This window comes from Drosophila elegans, unplaced genomic scaffold (assembly GCF_018152505.1).
Source record: "Drosophila elegans isolate 14027-0461.03 unplaced genomic scaffold, ASM1815250v1 contig_183, whole genome shotgun sequence".
Taxonomy (NCBI): Eukaryota; Metazoa; Arthropoda; class Insecta; order Diptera; family Drosophilidae; genus Drosophila; species Drosophila elegans.
The window spans coordinates 8,076,541-8,098,191 of NW_024545550.1; the positions used below are offsets into that span (position 1 = coordinate 8,076,541).

The 21,651-nt window shown below is 39.3% G+C and overlaps 3 protein-coding genes across 4 annotated transcripts; 1 reads left to right on the top strand and 2 right to left on the bottom strand.

Moving 5' to 3' along the window:
• Positions 1-16,620: 16,620 nt before the first annotated feature.
• Positions 16,621-18,053, top strand: LOC108144751 (glyceraldehyde-3-phosphate dehydrogenase). The gene has a single exon (XM_017269855.2). It carries the CDS (start codon positions 16,688-16,690, stop codon positions 17,792-17,794), a length of 1,107 nt encoding a protein of 368 aa, XP_017125344.1. The 5' UTR covers positions 16,621-16,687; the 3' UTR covers positions 17,795-18,053.
• Positions 18,054-18,237: 184 nt separating this feature from the next.
• Positions 18,238-19,541, bottom strand: LOC108144752 (protein C1orf43 homolog). The gene is made up of 2 exons (XM_017269856.2): positions 18,810-19,541; positions 18,238-18,747 (listed from the first exon to the last, which is right to left on the bottom strand). Exons 1-2 carry the CDS (start codon positions 19,433-19,435, stop codon positions 18,339-18,341), a joined length of 1,035 nt encoding a protein of 344 aa, XP_017125345.1. The 5' UTR covers positions 19,436-19,541; the 3' UTR covers positions 18,238-18,338.
• Positions 19,542-19,761: 220 nt separating this feature from the next.
• Positions 19,762-21,637, bottom strand: LOC108144862 (GPI mannosyltransferase 2). 2 transcript variants are annotated; one of them, XM_041707594.1, is made up of 2 exons: positions 21,442-21,637; positions 19,762-21,364 (listed from the first exon to the last, which is right to left on the bottom strand). In XM_041707594.1, exon 2 carries the CDS (start codon positions 21,362-21,364, stop codon positions 20,006-20,008), a length of 1,359 nt encoding a protein of 452 aa, XP_041563528.1. In that variant the 5' UTR covers positions 21,442-21,637; the 3' UTR covers positions 19,762-20,005. The 2 variants fall into 2 exon arrangements, with proteins under 2 accessions (XP_041563528.1, XP_017125500.1); XM_017270011.2 differs by having other exon boundaries at positions 19,762-21,374.
• Between the last annotated feature and the right edge of the window lie 14 nt (positions 21,638-21,651).

The window sequence follows — 21,651 nt, forward strand, 5'->3', positions numbered from 1 at the left end:
CCTGGGCTTTTCTTTTGCCTGTGGCTTTTCCATGGCTAAAGCAGAATGCTGGGTTTGTTTTTGTGCGATATGCCGATTTCAAAGAAAACTTTTCGCCTTAGCTTTTTGCAGCTATCTACAAAGTATCATAAATATAAATACATATGGAAATGATTTCCGGCCATGTTGCCACTGCTGTGTTTTCCCTCTCAATTGTGGGTGGCAAGGTTGGTTGGCTTAATTGTAGTTCCCCCAGGGCCTTTTGACTTTCAATGTTTTATCTGCATGCCATATTATAATTCACTAGAAACGAGCTTCCTTCGGCTGCCCTTCGGGCTCAATGCGTGTGAGTGGGTGGCTGGGCTAGGTAGGTTTTCCTTCCCCCAAATTTCCATTTCCCATTTCCCTGCGAGCAGGCAATGTCAAGTGTTACTCATGCATGGTCGCCGAGCTTTTCCCCCTTTTCTGCCCCCTCCCCCCTAAAATCCACCTGGTTTTCTGCTCGCGTGCTGCTCATTCATTATTCATCTTTTACTTTTTACTTTCTGCCTTTTCTTCGTTTTCTATTATACACATGTATGTTTTGTGAGGACTACAATTGTGCAAGGATTTATGTCTAAACCTTTAAAGTTAATTGTTATGACTCTGGGAAAAGGTTTTCTCTGCTGACCGAAATGAAACTAAAAGTGTTTATTAATCATACGCCCCATGTACGCCATTGTGTGTGAGCTTTTTGTTTTCTAATCTTTGGGTCATATCAAAGGGACATCACTCGGTCCATTATGCAATTGCTACTGGGCCTCTCGAGAGGGAGCCTAATTTGAAAGGTAAAATAAAGGTGAAGTTGAGGGCTGGCAGAGACTTTACCCCGATGTGAATATTTAAAGCTGACTGGAGATTTCTCAAGAAGAAAATGCTTTGTAGTGTTTTATATAATATGGGACTAAGACTGCGTTAATTTTTTTTATTAAGAGTACGGCAGGTGATTTTTTTTATTTTTATACATATATTTTTCTTATTATGGTAAGGTTTTTTAATGATTTTATGTATTTTATATCATTGACTATAAATAATGATGCATAAATTTCCCTAAGCGTATTTCAGCATCAAGTTTCACTTTTTCAAGAATTCCTTTTCAGAGTTTTTTGTTTATTTATCTAAATTTAAAGCCACTTGACTCCCACATATGTGACTTTTACACTTTGCCTCCTAAATTACAAGATGTTGTAACGCAAGAAGAACAATCTGTGAAACCGCGAAGGCAATCTCATTAGAAATCTCTGTGAAATCCCAGCATTAGCAACTCGGCTCATGAAAGTTGGCCATAAATTTACCCAACTAATGCGCCGCATTATCACTCAACTGACGAAGGCTAAGAAGCTTTCACACGGTGAAAAATTCAAAACAAAGGAAATCATGTGTTTGTATATTTTGTTCAATTAATATAATTAAATAGCAAATAAATGTGCGCAAGGAACAACAGCCACAAAAAACTTAAAAATAGATTTTAAATAAGTGCCCCAAGCATGTGCACAAGTTAAGTTTTTTTTTTGTTGTGTTTCCCAAAATCTTTGTTTACATTGCTTAATTGAAAGTATTTTTCTGCTTCACAGATTTAGTTTTTTTAGCTAGTTTAGTTTGTTTTTACTATGCAGAAAGTAAAGCACATTTTCAATATTGAAAATGTGTAAATTTGTTAATGGGATTTTGCGGGGTTGCCATGAATAAAACATTAACCGAATAAAATGTAAAAACGAAATAAAAGAAATTCAAAAAATTTGCCATGCAAATATGTGTATACCGAAGGGGAATCAAGTCGGCATTGGTAATGGTTACCACTTCAAATGCAGCCACAGGCCGCCTTAAATAAATTTTCAAAATTTATCGTGCCCCATACGCACACACGCTCGCCCCAAAAAATAAAGAGCAAATATTTGCAAAGGAGCGAAAAAAGTTGGGGATTTTTAAGTTTGGGGTGGTTCTGAAGAGTTATTTTCCTTTTGTGGCTTTTAATTTATTGGCATATTCTGTACAGTTTTTTGCTTTTCACTTAGTTGAATGTATATTCTTGGTAGAGAATTTGGTAAGTTTTTATTTTTTGGAACGCTTTCTTTATTGCAATTGCGAACTTTTTTATGCCGGCTCAATAAAATCCCCCAGAATGTCTCTGCCAATATTATTTCTGGAGTCTGGTTTTGTTTTTATTACCCTAGCTAAGGGTATTTAAAATATTAAATAAATTTTAATCCATTGTGATTAGACTAATAAAAAATTTTCTTTCTAAATATCTTTGGCTGTTCTAAAGAAAATTTATTAATTTCATATACTTTTTTGACTTGATATTCAGCAGCACAGTGTTCTATAGTTCGGCTTACACTGAAGACAAATCTTCCTACGTCTCCACTGATTCTTTTGTATTCCGCCGTCTTATCAGCATCGGGAAAGCGTATTATATAACATAGTGTGGGAGTGAGAGGATGGGCAGGGCCGAGAGAGAAAGCAGATTGTGCGGCAGCCGCCCCAAAGCTTTATTTATTTCTGTTTACATTGCATTAAACATCTTGCAATCAAAAGGACAAAAAGAAGCACAATCACTAAAATCCAATTCAGCTTAATTAATTCAAAGTGCAAACAACCAGGAAAAGTGGGGGGCGGGGGGTTGCAATGTGGATAAGGGGACTGAGTAATAGGCAAATCGTGATATCTGGCCAAATTACCTTGGACGACGACGATGGGATTAGACAGATTGGGGATGTGCCACGCCTCTAATTGTGTTGTTTCAAGTGGTTTAGTCGCTGCTTAAGATAATTGCCTGGCTTAATTAGTTGGCCTTTGTGGCATGGGCGATAATTATAAATTAATGCCATTGACAGGCAGGACAATGAATCTAATGGCAGGCGATGCTCTTCAAAATTAAAACGAATTTACCGGACAGTTTTGGCAGTACGTAATTGAACGCAATCGACACGCCATGAACAAACCGGAAAAAGCGTGCATAAATCAAAGCATTTTCCCTCATTCACTCGGTCGTGAAAATGTCTGTCATCTTTTAGGCGAAAATTGTGTCCGCGTGTTTTTTGTATTCCTGTTCATGTGTTGACATCTGTAATTGGCCTGCGGGCTGACATTTAACGCTGCACGCAATCGATGGCTTTCACCCTTGCATTCCCCCATATCGTCACCGCTTTCCCTTTTGCGGAATTTCCCCCGCCTTTGCGGCGGAAAATTTTGTCGTATATTTGGTAGTTGTTTGTATTTGTTTTTGTCCCCAAGCGATAATTGAGTGAGTGCTTTAGTCGATCGTAAATGTTGCAAGTGGTAAATGCAAATATGTTGCAATTTGAAACTGAATTTGGGTTTGCCACATATATATACACCGATAAAAAATTCGTTGAAAATACAAATATTTTATACTCAATTTAAATATTTTTCGCTTTGATTTTATAATTGCTTTATTTATTTATTTATTTTAACTTTAAACATTTTTAACTTAAATAAAATGCTTTAAATCAAATAAAAACTGTTATATAACTAACATTTTCAAATTAGTTATACATTTTTTTAAATTAAATCATGCAATTTTATATGAACTGTATTTAATATTATTGTTAAGTCAATAATCAGATATTTATTTTTACTATTTAATTTATTATCAGTGTACGCAAAATGTCACTTTGTAAAGTTTGTATGCCATTTGTTGTGCAGTGAGCATTTCACAGGGTTTTATCAACACGAAAATCAGTAAAGAAATACGGGCTGCAAAAGAGGGACACAATGAATGTGAAATGAATTACCATATATTTGTTTTTTTGAGTTTAGTTCCCAGCTATGAGGATGTATTAATTACTGCACATAAATAAAGTTTTTAAATTTGTATGACTTTTATTTAAAGTAAGACACTAATTTTAAATGTCTTCATATAAAGATTAAATGCTTTTTTTTCCTGCTTTTCATTAATTTGTATTTATATTCTCTCTAAATGACGCACTCAACTTAATTAGCTTTCATAAATCATACCCCCAGAAAAATATTTTAATTAAGTCATGACTATCCCTTAAGCTGCTTCCGTTCAACTGAGATTCTTCGAATCTCAATCACAATTACAAATGGAAGCATAAGCTTCTCTCAAATTACCATCAAAATCCCAGACATTCGACATTGATCCATTTCCCTTGTTGGTTCCTCTGCTTTTCCTCTTCTCTTGCTGGAATTTCCCCGTTCAGCTCTGCTGCATTTCACTGCTTTTTCCTTTTGGTCATGTTTTCCTGAGGTTTTTGGCACTGACGACCCATTTGGTTTGCTTTAACTGCTGCAGGCTATTGGCATAGTCAGGGAAATGCAGGCCCATCTCACTTCATTTCCTTTCACTCCTTTCAATTTTCAGTTTGCGGTTTGATTTTACATTTGTAATTGCAGTAGCATTGTATTGGAAAAAAATGTGTTCCTTCGAATTGGCTTGAATTAAAAATGGTTACTCAAACGATAGAAAACCTATAAATATGATTTTGTTGACAAATAATAAAATCTATTTAAGATTCAGATTTATGGTTAATAATCTAATTTTGTAACGCATAATTTTTTACAATTAAAATGAAAAAGATAAGGCCAATTAATTAAAACAAGAAATCAATTTAGTTGTTCATAAACGCCTTTAATGATTAATTTCTGAGCCGTGATCTTAAATTGCATAACCATGTCATCATATTATTAATAAATAGCTCTGGTACCTTATTATAATACCACACTAAACCTATTTCTATATTATCAAAGAGGACAAAGCACTCAAAGAAGATCCTTTAATGCCCTGCCAAAACCTTTCATAGCTTAGTTGGTATAAATATATTAAGATTGGTCAACAAAAGGCCATAGGACTCAGAGTTTTTTTCGCTCATCCAGTTGATGTAGCGGTGGATTATGAGTCAAATGAAATGTTGCTTCGTTAACTTTAGATAGACGAAGCAAATTTCCTATTTGGCCCCACCCAGAGCATGACTCAAAACAAACTGCAGCTCATTATCACGCCCACCAAGCGCCATCCTCGCCCTGGTAAGTGCCACGCCCCCTGACACAACTGACACCCCCTAACGCCCCTATTTCAATTTGTCCGGGGCGTGGGTTGCATGCTTCGTTTTTGGTAAATTGCTGGCACTTAATATGCCATGAGAGCCAAATAAAATTGGCAGTAAAAACGAAGCAGCAACAGTTGAAGGATTAATTCAATAAGAATAAATTAGGGAGAATAAGGGATTAGGATGCTCAGTGGACATGGTTTCTTTCGCACGTCTTTAGCTAGCAAATTTGTGCAATTTAAAGCGTTGCCACCACGTCGTATGCGTAATATCCGCGTAAAGTGTAATTTGGCAGCTGGCTTGCGAATTTTCCGGCGCCCTAGTTGGTTTCTCATCATCACATGCACGTGTGCCAGGATGTTGGATCCTAAATATTTATGACAGAGGAATCCAAAGGAATCCCCCACCCTCCACTGCTTTTCACCCTGATAATGCCGATGCTCATGTGGCAGCCACGCGAATTTCCTTCTCAAATATTTACAGACAGCAAATGTGTGTGCGCGAAAGTGCCAACTTTTACATTGCATCTTCAAGAAGAAGCCCTTCTGCATAATTATTCAATTTTTTGCGGTTACAAAGTTTTCGATAATTTGCAAGTTCGCGGGCAATCGATGAAAACTTTTCCCACTTGATGGAAATGCTGCATTATACTTTTTTCGCTACTTTGCTTTCCTCTTAAGTGAGTGCACTTGCTGAATAATGAATACATTTAATCCCCGTCGCGCAGCTTAAAGCATAATTTAGAATGATAAGTGAGTAACTGTTGAATGGCCAGCATGGTGTATGATTAATGGAACGATAAAGCAACTTAATCACGCCCTCTACCACGCTGCTAATTTGTGCACTTTACCGCCCATTTTTGCTATTCCTTCCCGACCAGCACTCGGGTCGTATGAGTAATCTAGCTTTCATGTAGCAAATAACATAAAAATTGATGGATCTTGGTATGCGCCATTTACCTAAACAAAAAATATAAACGATTTTCTATAATATTCATTCGAATTCATGGTGATGGCCCGGGATAGACTACTTTATTTTCATGGGTGCTTCGGTTTTTGGGGAGAATTAAAAGTACAGTAAACAGAGGAAAAATAAAAAATAAGTCGCGTGGTTGGCGAGCATTAAAGCCATAAATTTAAAATGTAATGGACAAAACTAAATAATTATTCTTTAAAATACAGCTCTAAATTGTTCTAGAACTTTCAAAAGTACTCACAAATATGACTTTATCGCCCAACAAAGAGTATATAAATATTCGTACTTTATCGATATGTCTGTCCGAGTTCCGGTCAACATTAATCTTTAATTTCGCCATAAATTGCTTTCAAAATATTGTTTACATTTATTAAATGTGCAGGCATAACAAAATAATGATTTTTTGGGCTAATTTTGTTGTGCCTGGAATTTATTAGACACACATACCCAAAAAAGAAAAGTCAATCAACTGCGTGGGCGGAGAAAATTGAAAAGGTGGGAAGTGGATGAATGACTGGATGAATGGATGGATTGATGGCTTGAGGAATGGCTGCGGGAATATCTCATTTACTAGTTTATTGAGCACTTTACTGGGGAAATGACTTCACTCTGTCGCTGGCTGATGAAATGCGTATTTTGCTTTTGGATGAATCGTTCCAGAGTTTCACACTTGCCATCCCCAGTGGAAAACTTGGCCCCCATTTTCAGTGGCCAATTAAAAGCTTAGGGCTGCTTTTCCGCCTGCTTTTTCCCCATCGTTCCCCGCTGACCACTTGTGGTGCTCATAAAATATGCACGGACAGGCGGCAGTTATCCTTGAAGTCCTGCCTGCCCAGGATTTTCTCCTAGTTCATTGTTTGTTTTTCCGGGTGCCTGTTTGAGGATTATGTGAAATTTTTGCCGCATTCAGTTCGCATTTACATGAACAAACTGGGGCTTTCTAATCGAAAACAGAAATGTGGTAGCATTTCCATGGAAAGTTTTCTGATTTCTGCGTAAATCCTCTGGGCTCTATATTTTTTAATTGAGTTTCTTAAGTCTCTTAACTATTTTTAAGCAGATTTCTTTAATAAAAGCGATTCAAAAAACTCTGAAAAGTAATTACCCAAATTTTTATTATAATTTAGAATCAACCAAAAAATAAATTCCTAACAATTTCCTTATAAATTGCTTCTGAAACATTTATATGTGGCGCACTTCCGCGGTATTAACACATGAATAAATATGGCCCCTGTGTTGGTTTCAATTAAATTTTGTTGAATTTCTGATTGCTTAATATTGTGGAAGATTATAACGACTCTTTCGCTTAAATTCATCTGACAATTAAGGTATTGTATTTACTTTACTTATTACCTTTTAAAGCGCTTTATATGAAATCGCTTTTGATTATTTATGTTTTTCAGTGGCAGTTGAACAGAAAAGTCAGCTCGAATTTAAGCTGTGTATTGGTGACAAATATCCCTTATTTAGTTCTGAATTTAAAAGTACTCTTTTCCGAACACGTATTGTGACTAACTGTATTGTATATATTATATTAATTTTAATGTTTATTTTTGATGAATTTGCTTTAAACAGTATAAAAAATTAGCAACATTTGTAAAGTAGAAACTCAATAAATGTTATATTTACTAATTATTGATTTCAAAAATTATACATTTCTAAATGTCAATAAAAAGCAGAAATACAGAAAAACTTTTTTTTACTAGATTATTGATTTACAACAAAATCTAATTTAAATATCCGCCGTGTCATTTTAATAATTACAGCGCACCATGTGTCACGTGTTCTTAGTGATATATTGCTCTGTCCAAAACAATACCTGGATGTCACGTACAGCGGTGCAGGTCAATTAAGTTGTCAACTTAAAAGCATTAATTTGGAATTACTCTTGTAATGGTTCAGAACCGAAGCAAAATGTCTCCTTGAACTTGTTTCAAACGATGAAATCGAGAGAGGGAGTGATTTAGTGCTAAGGACTGTTATTACCTGCCTATTTTCAGTTAATTTGCTTATGCATAGCTCGTTACTTCTGTCTGCGGTGGCACTCTTATCCTGCAGTTACTCTGAAATTGTTTAACAAGCACTTTGCGTCGCACTGTTGTTGTTATTATGGCGATTGTCACTGTGCGATTGTTGTTGTGGCTGGCTTTGTCTTACCCGCAGCATATTTACATTTGTGTTTATATTTAGCCAAGGACGAGACAAGGACAATAGCCTGGCTGCATTCTAAAATATCTCAATCCAGCGCATTTTGCATTCATGACGTTCTGTTATTGCCCCGCAGTATCTGCAAAAGTACATCTCCACATGGCTGCCAAGGACACTGGGGAAAAAACAAGCCAAGGATACGGGGATACAGGGATACGGGGATGCAAGGATGCTCTGGGCGCAATCAGAAAATTGCATTTCACTCATCTCGGGGAGTCCGAAAACTCGTTAGTCCCGCTAACTTGGCCAATTGTCGGCCTATTAGCTGCCATGGGCCAACTTCATACATATATGGTCCTCGTCCTCCCGTTTGTTTGTTTGTCCAACAACTTTGTTTGCCATTTGGCCACCCATGAAAAGGACCGAACCGCCTCTGATGTCTACATTTTGCAGTTATTTATCACCTCTTACACTCGGGTCACGCAAGCCCCTGAGTTTCCCATTTCCCAGGCGTTTTCCACTCACATCCACTTACTTTGCCTGCATGTTTTTGGGCAAAATGAAGCGAAAAGTCAACTAACAGCAAGGAAAATGTGTAGCAAAACACTTATGCTTGAATGCTCTTTCGTACCAAAGTTAAAGTTAATAAAACTCTTCTTAAATGTTATTCAAGTTTGGTTAACAAAACCCTTCTAAAATGTCTTTATTGTTGCTCAAAAAAATCAAGGCTTTGAAGACTATAAAGTTATATCAACAAACCCTTCTAAAATGTCTTTAATTTGTTTAAAAAAAAATCATGCTTTAATGAATGTAAAAATATTATCAACATGAATACTTTTTCTAACCAAAGTTACCTTTATAAAACTCTTCTATAACGTCTAAATTTTCGTTCAGAAAAATCATCATTATAGTTACCATTAAATTATATTAACTTAACTTTTATACCAAAGTTAAGATTACAGAACTCTTCCAAAATGAAAAATGAGTTTAATGACTATTAAATGATACCGACTTTTATTTGAGGCCTTCAGCGAAATAAACGTCGAGATAAATTCAAAATGAAACATTCACTTTATGGGGTCAAAATGTTACAAACTTTTTGGCCCAATGATAAGACCCTGTGGAAGCAAGCGTAATAAAGTCATGTGCACGTGCTTATAAACAATTATTTATGCAGAAAGTGAGATGGAGAAAATATTAACTCCGACACACAGTGAGTGCCAAGATGGGTCGTGACAATGATAAGGCACTGTAAGTGGTAAATGTCATGAAATAAATTCAGTCGAGCTCATTTCCGGCATATTCGTGTCCTCTTTCAGGATTGATCGCACCCCGAAGAAGTTACAATTTTCGGCAATTGTCTTAATTTAATTTAAGCCAAACAAAAATCCATCAACTTTACCTGATTTATGGGAAAGTTTACTGGCAGGCATTGCAATATGGTCATAAATAAAACGGGGGAATGGTTTTATGCATGTGCAATCAACTATTTGATTTGCATTGTCTTGTTCGAGTTTCGTAACTTGAATTGCCAAATTCGATTCCTTTTTTCGCCACACCGACTGACAGCGGATGTCTGCGGACTGACACCAAACATCCTTGCATCCTTGGGCCGGGGACAAGGAAAATTTAGCTTGTCGGGCCTCATCATCATCATCATAAAAAATAAGCTCGAACTTTGACACAAAAGTTTGTTGCTTTTCCCAATGTCCGCTCCTCTTTCTCTCCTCCGAAATAAAAATGAACAACAGGCGGAATTTTATTCGTGTTTCCTTCGGCCCCTTCTCCTTTGCATATTATTTAAATAATAAATGAGTTTTTGACAGTCGCAGTGAGAAAGTGAGCTGGCTTTTTGCCTGGTTGGGGGTTTCTTTTTTTTTTGTTCTTTTTTGGGGGCGGAGAGTGTTAGCTGACAAGTGAAGGAATTGCTCTTGTTCCGTTCCGTTTCGTTTATTCGCTTCAGATACTCGCTCACAACACTATGTTGCCAGAAATAAATAAATCTCTTTAATGTCCTTGCCGAACAGTGCTGGCAATTCTTGCTTTTTCCGGACAGAAATGCCAAAATGGAATTATCAAATGAAGTTGTCAAATATTTGACCACCTTAAATACATATATTTACAGAAATCTTCCGGGCTTAAAAAAATCATTACTGTAGAACTATACCAATTTCAAAATACATTTTTTTTATTAGTAAAAAGTTATACAAAGCTTAAATCGAAATTGTGTTCTTTTCAGTTCGTCTTTCTTTTGGCTTCAAGCAATAATAAATTCTTTTGTACGCGATTAAATATCATTTATATAAAACCAAATTTATAATTATTATATACTTTTTTGCTAAAAAGATTAATATAATAGTATTTTATCCAAAATGGAATTTAAATATTTGATCTCAACTGAAATTAAAATCGAGAATACTAAGGTTGAATCAATCATTTTTTTGATAATAACAAGACTAAAGGATATAAATAAATGGAATTTAATATAACTTAAACTGTAGTTTGTAAACTGTTATTAATAATTTCTTTAAGAAAACAAAAAAATCCCAAGAGTGGTAAAAAAATGTGCATAAAATAGTAAAAATAATACCATTTTATTGACTTTGTTTTTCTTTACACTAAACTATCCATTTTGTCCGTTTTTAGTCCTGTTTTAGAAATAGGAAGTTGGCATCACTGATGTCGCTGCTTCTATGCTTCTTGCTTTTTAGTGGGCAACAGTTGCTGCTTTTCGTCGTTCCCCAAACCTAGAATTTTCCCTGCTTTTCCGGCTTGTCCCTACTATCACATATTTGTCGTTGCTGTTGTTGTTGCTGGTTTCACTGTTGACATTATTGTTGTAGTTAGCCGAATGGTTGTTGCTGCTTTTGGTAGGTTGCTCTCTTGGTAGCAGAAACATCGCGGGTCTTGTGTAATTGGTTTAGCTAGCAGCTTAACTTTTATGCTATTGCCGCTGCTCTCGAAGGTAATGAAATTTCATGGCATTTGACTCGCTTTCCCAGTTCGAGTCGGGTTGAAACCTCATACACACGACTGCCTGACATCCTTTGCGTATACGTAGTGTTGGTTTATTTATGGAGTGGCCAGCGCGCCGGCAAACAGGCATATATCAACGTAATTACTGCACCTGAACCCTGTATACTCAATTAATTGTTATTCCATTGAATTTCAATTTGAGGCGATTCTTCATTGGTCAGTTGGGTCAATTAGTCAAAAGCCACCAGCCACTGGGAGCTGAAAGTTGAGAGTTTATGTATACAAAAGTTGGTGGAGAAGCCCAAGCAAAGGGGTTAAAATGCGGCTGAAATTGATAAAAGGTTGTGAATGTGTGAACTGAAGGGAATTTCCTTCAGTTTTCCCCCTGTTGCAACTGGGTTTTGATTTCAAAGGAATTTATGGACTTATAACTTTTTTATTATACACTTCACTTTATTGAAATAAGCTCATTAGATTATAAGATTATTTAAGGTCAATCAAACAAACCGCTGCAAATATTTTTGTTCTTTTATATAAGTGACTTTCTGCTCAATTTAAAAAGTATAAGTTGTTTTTTTTGTAAATCAAAGATATGTATGTACATTTTGTATTTAAACAAATACTTATATTAAATGAATGTACTGAATGTTTTGCTTAACTATGATAGCATTAATACAAAAATAATAAATATAATTTTTTCACAATATTTCTTTTCTTAAATTTATTTTCCCAGTGCAACAGCCTTTCAGGAAAATCGCATTCCCCCTATTTTTTCCTTGCAAATGGCAACAGTATAGTTATTGAAAACTCATTTACTTAGTTGCCATGAAAGTTCGAGGACAACTTTCAATGCCGCACAAACACACAAGCGGAAAAAATGTCATTCCGCATCCGCAAAAATGCAAATTGAATTATATCTAAGTCATTGAATGGGTTGACTTCTCAGTCAGAAAATGTTCTGATTCTGATTCTGGATGTGGATGTGTAATGCAGCCCATTTGTTTGGCAAGAGATATATGTTTCTGCCCAGATTACTTATAGGTTACGAATTTCATGACCTGCCAAAAAAAGTCAAATTGGCCAAGGCTGGGAAAAGCAAAATAAACGATTTCCATCTGCCGCATTGGCCCTTTGATTTAATTCCAAGTTCTGGCGAGGACAAGTCTGAATGAGGGCGGAATTCAAATCCCAGCCACGCCCCCTTTAGGCACTTGAGCGCACAATTAGCTGTCAGTTTGAATGCGAGTGTACTCGCAGTTTGGGCCGGCTGAATGTGGCCCAGCTTCTCCATATCCTTTGTTCATCGGACGGCTCTTTGTTCCCCCGAAAATTTGCAGCAGCAAAGCAGTGCGCACTTGTGCCTGACAATTCAATTTGGAGATGATGTACCATCCGGCTGCTGAAAACTATTGCAGCCGAGGGTTCTAGAAGCTTTCTGCTGAATATTGATCCCCCAGATAATCGCTAAGCAGCCAAACAACTTTTCTATGCACCCATTCGCAGCCATACACACTGTTCGAAAAATGGAACAGTACAAATAAAAATATTGACTTCAACATTTAATACAAAGTCGTAATAATACATATAATGCATATTAAAATATTACAGGCTAATGTGGGAAATATTATATTAAATCGGTCCTACTGGTTTTGAATACATTATATTTAGGTATAATATGCTTAAAATTTAAATTAAATATTCATATAATAAAATCTAAAAAAAAAAAATAGTGAAATGCAGTTTTAAAAACAAATTAAATATTTCCATATTTAAAATAGAACCGCAAGTATTAAAAGCAAAGTGAAAATACTTAAATTGAGTGGAAAGTACTTGAATCAACAGCTTTTTTTCACCAGTGCAGTACTTGCAACTCAGCTGGGGGGAATGATGATGGAAAATATTCAAAGCTCAATGCGATTAGGAAGTGAGGAGAAGCTGTTAAGGAGCTGGGGAATCTTGAATCCCAACGCTAAGCTGTTCCGTAGCGCATTGACAGCTGTGGAAGTTATGGAGGCACTCTGTCCTCTGCCACTGAAAAACATATAAGAAAACAATTGGCACTTCCGCAACATTTCGCAAACGATTTGTTTTCCTGTTCAGTCGGAATAAGCCTGGTTCTGGTCTGCTTTAATGCCGGCCTCGGTCTTAAATACATTTATCCGGTTTGTAGACCAACTTTAGAGGGGCCTCTTGGCCCGGCCAACAAGTTAAAGAGGCCCTGGAGGGACATTTGCCATTGGTCCTTTATGTGCGCAAGTACACGAAAAGAAATGTAATCGAAGTGGAGGTCGGACATTACAATATTCAATATTTAATACCAAGCCACTATTTAAGGAGACGTTTACTGTCAACTGATAAGTAGTACTTTACAAGACATTCTGTAGAAAACTTTCTATTCAAAGTATATAACTAATACTAATCAAAAACATTACTTTGAAATGACATAACAGGTCGTATGAGTAATTTTTATACCCTTGCAGAGGGTATTATAATTTCAGTCAGAAGTTTGCAACGCAGTGAAGGAGACATCTCCGACCCTATAAAGTATATATATTCTTGATCAGCATCACTAGTAGAGTCGATCTAGCCATGTCCGTCTGTCCGTCCGTCTGTCCGTCTGTCCGTCCGTCTGTCCGTCTGTCAGTCTGTCCGTCTGTCCGTCTGTCCGTCCGTTTATATGCAAACTAGTCTCTCAGTTTTAAAGCTATCTGCATGAAACTTTCCCAAAAGTTGTCTTTCTATTGCAGGTAGTATATAAGTCGGAACGAGCCGGATCGGACGACTATAGCATATAGCTCCCATAGGAACAATCAGAAAAATAAATGAAAAAAAATTATAACTTTGCTGTTTTTTAATTTTTTGTTTAGTTCTTCGACGTTTAGTAATGGTTAAATATTTCTGATTTACGGTTTAAATTTCATCATAATCGGACGACTATAGCATATAGCTCCCATAGGAACAATCGGAAAAGTAAATGAAAAAAAATTATAACTTTGCTGTTTTTTAATTTTTTGTTTAGTTCTTCGACGTTTAGTAATGGTAAAATATTTCCGATTTACGGTTTAAATTATATCAAAATCGGACGACTATAGCATATAGCTCCCATAGGAACAATCGGAAAAATAAATGAAAAAAATTATAACTTTTTTGTTTTTTAATTTTTTGTTCAGTTCTTCGACATATAGCAATGGTTAAATATTTCAGAATTATGGTTTAGATTTTATCAAAATCGGACGTCTATATCATATAGCTCCCATAGAAATAATAAAAATATATAAAATAACTATCAAATAATTGAGTTGCTAATCATCATAGCTTCAATGTTTTTAAACATATACGCAGTAAATCATAATTTTAATGTTTTCAAAAATGTTAAATTCTTGCAATAGCTGCAAGGGTATATGAACTTCGGCTTGCCGAAGTTTGCTTTCTTTCTTGTTAAGAGAGATTTAGGAACATTGCGCAATGCCTTAAACTAAAAATAAAATGTTTTAGACTTCGAATACAATTTTTGGAGGCCATTGTATAATACATTAAACTATGAGAGTACATTTTTTTCTTGTTAAATTTTGTTCCCTTTTTAAAGCAGTCTTCAACATTTTATACTTTCTTATGTGGTCGATCTAAACCCTAAAACCAATACGAGCAAAAAAAAAATACATATTTTTTCTGTGTGTTAAACTGTAACAAATATAAAACAGGCCACATTTCTCTTAATGCTCGATGAGTGTTGAAAAACAGTGATTAAGATTAAGAATCTTTGCAGCAAACATTAAGTTCCAAGTCATACAAGTCATATGGAATAGAGTTCCAGCATTGCTGGCGGGTAGTCAGAACTTAGTTTTGTGATCTACTGAACCTGATAAAACGTCAACATAAAAACATAAGCTGCAGCTTACCTTGGTAAATTTTTGTGCTGTTTTGTGTGAAATTAAATTGCATATAGTCTATATTTCAACACTATGCCGAACTTTGGTTTAAGCTGCTCTTTCAATGGGATTTGTATGCTAAATTTTGTTCTGCTCCTGTTGCTCCCATGGCCCACGCAGCAGGCAAGTTTCAAATTTGAAAGTTTTTCGCATAAATTTCAAGTAGCGCTCGGACAAGCAGGGACACTAAAGTAAACAAGCTGGCCGCCCAAACAAAGTTACAAGGGTTCCGGACCCCAGCTTAGATCCCCTAGTCCATAGTCCATTAAATAAACTTAAATTTGATGGGTTTTTATGGGGCGCTGCATTTACCATTTTATGGCACCTACGAATTTCGAGTTCAAACATAAATGATACAATGAGGCGGAGTTTCCAGTTTGAAGTTCGCGTTATGCAGGGCTTGCAACTGCGGGTGCTGCGATTACTGCAACAATTTCGTAATCAGCGGCGGCCCCAATAGGAAAACTCACCACAGGACCCGGAAAATAGCGAGAGAGAGAGTGAGAGAGAGAGAGCGGGAGAGAGAGAGTCCTTGCGAGTCCATTTTCTCAGTTGGAAATTTCAACTTTCTGCGGGGGCGTCGAAATGTTGCTGGCAACATGTTGCCGGCCATCCTGCTGTTGCTTCAGCATCATAAATATTCAACAAAGTTAAGTTGTCATAGCCGGTTTGAGGAACCAATTCCCACACCCAAGAAAAGGTCGATAGCGGAGTGGGGTCTTGGGACTCCACCCCCAAAAGTCGAACGAATAAAACTTCAATTCAATATATTTCCAGCCAAGTCATGGGCCAAGGGGCAGATGGCCAACGGGCATGGAAATTTCTATGCCTTGATGACCGTCATCTGGTATGTTCAAAAAGAAGAACCAACACACAGGAAAAACGGCTTAGGGGTGCTTGTTAAATTGCTGTTTTTATGAAGACGTCATGTTCGGTTTTTTCCAACCATTCCTGGAAACATTAGACCCATCGCTTACAAAAAGAGTCATATTAACATTTTGTGAGTCAAGCTTTAAATTTTAATATTAAAGTGATAAATAAAATCAAACACAATTTTTAACTACGTTTGATCTGCCATACATATTATTTTAAAGGTTTTTTTGATTTCATTATATTTTTTAAGTCTATCTTTTTGAATACCATACGGGTAGCTCACAAACTATTTTACTTTAATAATTTTAAAGGTTTGCTTGAAATGTAAAATTGAATAAAGTTTTTTGAAGTGTATGAAAGGATGGGTTTCCCGAAGGAGTGAGGCATTCCGCACAAAGGTGAGTAATGACCCTTGAAGCCGGATTTTCTATTCCCGTGAATGAGTGTGTTGGCCAGCAATTTGGCAGCCACTCCCCTTTTCTTGGGGCTCCAGACAATTTGGACAAGGCGTTCCCGAAGGTTATTGTAATTTTGTTTCGTGAGAAGCTTTGGCAGGTGGTCGAGAGTTCGATTGATTTATACCCAGCTGCGTAATTATGTATGTATTTCTTTTGAGCAGGGGAATCATAAACTCCGGGTAGGATCCAAGGCACCTGGGAGTCTACTTTTACAACCAGCTAGGTTGGTTTGTTTGTCAAAATTCTTTCAAATTCCTGGTAGGGGTTTTAAGCAAACACAATGTCTGCAATCGGAATCAATGGGTTTGGGCGCATCGGACGCATGTTTGCTCGCCAGGCATTGGTGCGCAAGGATGTCCAGATCCTGGCCATCAACGATCCCGCGCTGGATCCCAAGTACCTGGCCTACATGCTGCGCCACGACTCCACACATGGGCTTTTCGAACACAAGATCTCGCTGGAGGGCAATACTTTGATAGTTTGTGGCAAGAAGATCCAGCTGCTGAAGGAGGCGGATTTGAAGAAGGTAAAGTGGTGCGATCTGGGCGTGCACACTGTGGTGGAGTGCTCCGGCCGCTTTACCACCTTAAAAGCTTGCCAAGCTCATCTGGATAGTGGAGCCAAGAAGGTGGTCATATCGGCGCCATCCTCTGATGCTCCGATGTTCGTGTGCGGAGTGAACCTAGATAAATACAAGCCCGACATGAAGATCATTTCGAATGCCTCCTGCACCACCAACTGCCTGGCTCCACTGGCCAAGGTGGTGCATGATAACTTTGAGATTTGCGAGGGCCTGATGACCACCGTACATGCGGCCACCGCCACCCAGAAGATCATCGATGGTCCCAGCAGCAAACTCTGGCGCGATGGACGCAGTGGGATGTGCAACATCATACCGGCCGCTACGGGAGCAGCCAAGGCGGTGGGCAAGGTGATCCCAGAGCTGAATGGAAAGCTCACGGGCATGGCTTTTCGCGTCCCAGTGCCTAATGTCTCGGTGGTGGACTTAACATGCCGCCTCGCCAAGCCTGGCAAAATGGATGACATCAAGAAGTGCATAAAGGACGCGGCCGAGGGCGATTTAAGGGGCATCCTGGGCTATGTGGAGGAGGAGGTGGTCTCCACCGACTTCAACGGCTCGCGCTTTGCCTCCGTCTTCGATGCCAAGGCCTGTATTGCCCTGAACGACAATTTTGTGAAGCTGATCAGTTGGTACGACAACGAAACGGGCTACTCCTGCCGACTCCTGGACCTCGTCCTCTACTCCCAACTGGCCGACCAGTGTGCCGAGAAGGACAAGGCCAACTCATGTGAGAAAAAAGAAGATCCCTGTAAGGAAAAAGAAGATCCCTGTAAGAAAAAGGACGATCCTTGCAAGAAAAAGTAAAATGCTGCTTATAAGGACTTCACATTATAAAACGATTCGAAATTCGATGTAAATGGGCATTCTAAAAGAAGCTAAGTCGAAGTGAATTTTATTATTTAGCTGCTAGATGACCATTTTAATCATTTCAAGTTAATTATTTTTATTCATTTTATAGAACGACCCCTACAAGGGGACGATCTTAATAAGTTCCTTAAAAAAGATTTAAATTTATAAATTGCCAAATTAGACAAGTGAATAAACTTTACTTATCGTGTTTTAATTTTGCAATCAAACCTTATTATAGGAAACTTTTAAAATTAACATTTATAAATTGCGAAAGTACACATATCTTCGCTTGCAACAGAATTGGCTAAATAAGCTTGTTCGCTTTTAGGAAAACGTTGAAAATATTGGACTTATTCGTATAGATTGCTTTCTTAACTGCTTAGAAAATCCTTTCAAAATATGTTTAAAGCGTTATATTTATTTTGTATTGAAGAAAGTAATCTACACAAATGGTAACTAATGGTAAGCCCACTTCGGGGTGTATTCTTTAAAAGCATGTTCAGACATTGCTAGAGCTCCGCTGAAATTGCATAGACGATATGCTCTTAATCTCGTTGTCCTCCATGGGTGCCGCCTCGCTGTTCTGGTGGTGGTCAGCCTCCACAATAATGTCATCCAGAGTGGGCGTTTTAATTCTATTGCGTATAATAAGATCCCTATCAGAGGGCGCCTGCAGGTGGAGAGGGTTGGTGGCCAGTTCGGCCTCGCCATCGCCGCCCTGCAGACCCAGCGTCAAATTGACCTTGGCATGCTGTCCAGTTGTGAGTTCACTGCTGGGCTGCACATTTTCCAAGGTGGTGGGCGGTCGCAGCCGAGCAGGATCCAGCAGGGAGTGCATCTTGGTCTGCTTACGAGGGGTTCGAGCGGGCGATGCCTTCCGAGAATTGTAGTTCTTTAACTGCTTGGAGCTGAAACGGCAAAGGAGTTGAGTATGTCTCTAATAAACTTGTCTTAAGATGAGTAATCCTACGCCTCTAAGAGCTTCAACAGCAAATGGTGATACGCCTCGTACTCATCCTTTCCAAACTCATTGGGATCGTGGCGGGCGTGCTCGTACATGTCGCAGTACTGGTGAATCATCCGCTGTCCGGCTCCGTTCAATGTGACTGATAGGGTGGTCAGCAGAAAGGCTCGGAGGCTTTCGGGGGCATGCCGTGAACTGCCATCCGCCCGGGCAATCTCCGACTCCAGCAGCTTCACGTTGTCCACCGCCTTCATGCGGTAGTAGTACGGCGGCGGAGGAGCCTCCGGTTCCGGCTGAACAATGTACTTGTCACTATCGGTCCAAAGTAGCTTTGGTTCCTGGGTGATCTTTTGGATGCAGTCCAGCCGCCGCTCAATCTCGCGCCTCAGCGCCTTCTTGGCATCGTTGCCCACCGGAACGTGGGGACCACGACGTCCTCGTAGCTGGAAGCGCATTATCTGGCGCTTGGCGAAGATGAACAACATCAGGCAGGTGAGTACGCCGCCACTGATGATGATAATTATCATCACGCCGGAGAGCTGCTCCATGTTGCCACTCCCCTTGCTGGACTTCTCCTGGAGGCTGGGGGCGGCGTAGTCGCCGACCTTGTGCAGGCGCAGGTGGCCCTCCATGGAAATGAAGGTTTTCCTCGAGGATTTCAGAATAATAAACAATTTTCTGTAAAGTTTTCTTTGTTGTTGTGATATGCCACCCAAAACAGCTGATTGCCAGTGTGACCAACTAAGCCTTTAAAAATAACCTACAATTAAGTTAAAATTTTCAAAATTTACCGTTATCTTTTTCATACCAATATTAATTATTTAAAACATAAATATTGGTTAAAATTTAAAAAAAAAAATGAAGCAGGAAAACATTTTTATAGGATAAAAAGCAAAAGTTTGCATATTTTATATGTTCAATTTAATGTTTAGTTTAAATTAAATAAAGCTTTGTCGAAAACACTAGCAATTTTAAATCTTTATTCATATTAACCAAAATTGTCAATAATTTTTGTTGTGCCATTTCTAAGTTAGTGTAAAGTTAAGACGATGGGAAACTTACTTAAAAAGCCAATACTATTGAGCGTCTCAAATAAATTTAGAAAACTTGGACGATTATTTACACACTAAAAAGCAATCCCTGCGGATGAACAGTCTCTTTGGCAACCAGCTACTCTTCCAGCTCCTCTTCCATTACTTAAGTCACGTCCAGGGATAGTTGTTGCTGAACAGCACTGTTCCCACCAAACTGTAGGTGGTGCACCATACGAAGAGAGCTCCCGCCTTGGAGCGCAGCCTGAGCTGGGCCAGCGTCTTGGGCATGTGATCGGCGGCAAACCAGTAGAACACAGGAGTGGCCGAGGCCAGGAGCCGTGTGGACACCTGGATGTGCACGTAAACGGTGCAGACGAGGGTGAGGAAGGCAGCGTGCAGCACGAAGGGGAATGCGATATGCTCCTTGACCAGTTCCCTGTACCCAGTGGGCGTGGCGACCTTCGCTCTAAACACCTTGATGAAGTCCCGCAGGTAATCGTAGCAATGCCAGTGCATGAAGCTCAGCATGGGTAGAGCCAGCAGAAAGTTGGGCAGTTGCTTCCACTTGTAGTAGCGCAGAAAACCCACATCCCAGTAGTGCGATTGCACGTAGGTATACGGGAAGGGCAGCGTGTACTGGCACCAGGGAGAACCTTCGGATCCCTGACCAGACATTAGGTACTTTCGCTTATCCGCGTACTCAACAATGTGTTGGGGGTGGTCCTCCGACGTCGAGGGCAGGCAGTACAGCCTGTAGATGTAGAAATAGTAGGTGTGCAGAATGCCTACGGCTGCTAGAAGGCTTAGGGCCATCTGTCCCAGCTGCCAGCAAGAGTTGGGTTCCTTGCCCTTGACCAGCACATGGCGCACGAAGAAGTACAGCGGAAATCCCATGGTGATCAATCCATTTGAACGGCACAGTACGCAGGCGGTTAAAGCGGCTCCCAGACGCAGAAACCGGAAATTATCTGTTGGCTTCAGGCACTCCAGCATCAAGTGGAAGCTGGCGTAGGCGAAGAAGGACTCCGAGTAGGCAGCCGTGAAGAAAATGGTCGCCGGATTAAAGCAGAAGATCAGAGCCGCATTCCAGCTCTTGTTGAGGTCGTTGAACATGCGGTGGGTGAGCTGGTACAGCAGGTTAGCCGTCTCGCAGAACAGCCAGAGGTTCAGGGCGACGGCCACCAGCAGAAGAACGGATTCCTGGGACAAGCGCAGGCCGACAAACTCCAGTGCCTGTGCCACGTGACGCACCACAACCGGATACAGGGGGTAGAAGGCCAATGTGTTCTCGTAGGAGTACATATTCCCGGCTATGTGCAGGAAGTACTCGCCATCCCAGTGCCTCAATCCGCCCAAGCAGCGCTTCACCAGCTTGTCTATCCACTCGCAGCAGCCCTTCTGGTCATCTGAGATTGGCGCGCGGAATACATCAGGGCTGTGCTCCGGCAGGGCTCCATTGGCCACCAGTTGGACCAGGAGCACGATGAGGCGACTGGCCAGCGCCAGCTTGGTTACCTTCTGTGTCATCTTTTGGTTTCTAGGGCGTAGGGTGGTGTCACGTATCATTCGGCTTGCATGTGATTCATATTAAATTGCGGGCTTACCTCACCACTACGATAACGAAGGGGGATCTCTTGGTGGGGACACTCCTGCGGCGGGAGAAAGAGGCTTCAACTTCACGGGGGCTTCTCAAGACAGTTCCACGTTCGGTGACATTTGTTTCAAGATGCAGTTTCTATTTTGTAATATTTTTGGGCAAGAGCCCGGAAAAACAGAGCATGGTGTGACCAGACTATATAATCTAGAGATGGGTG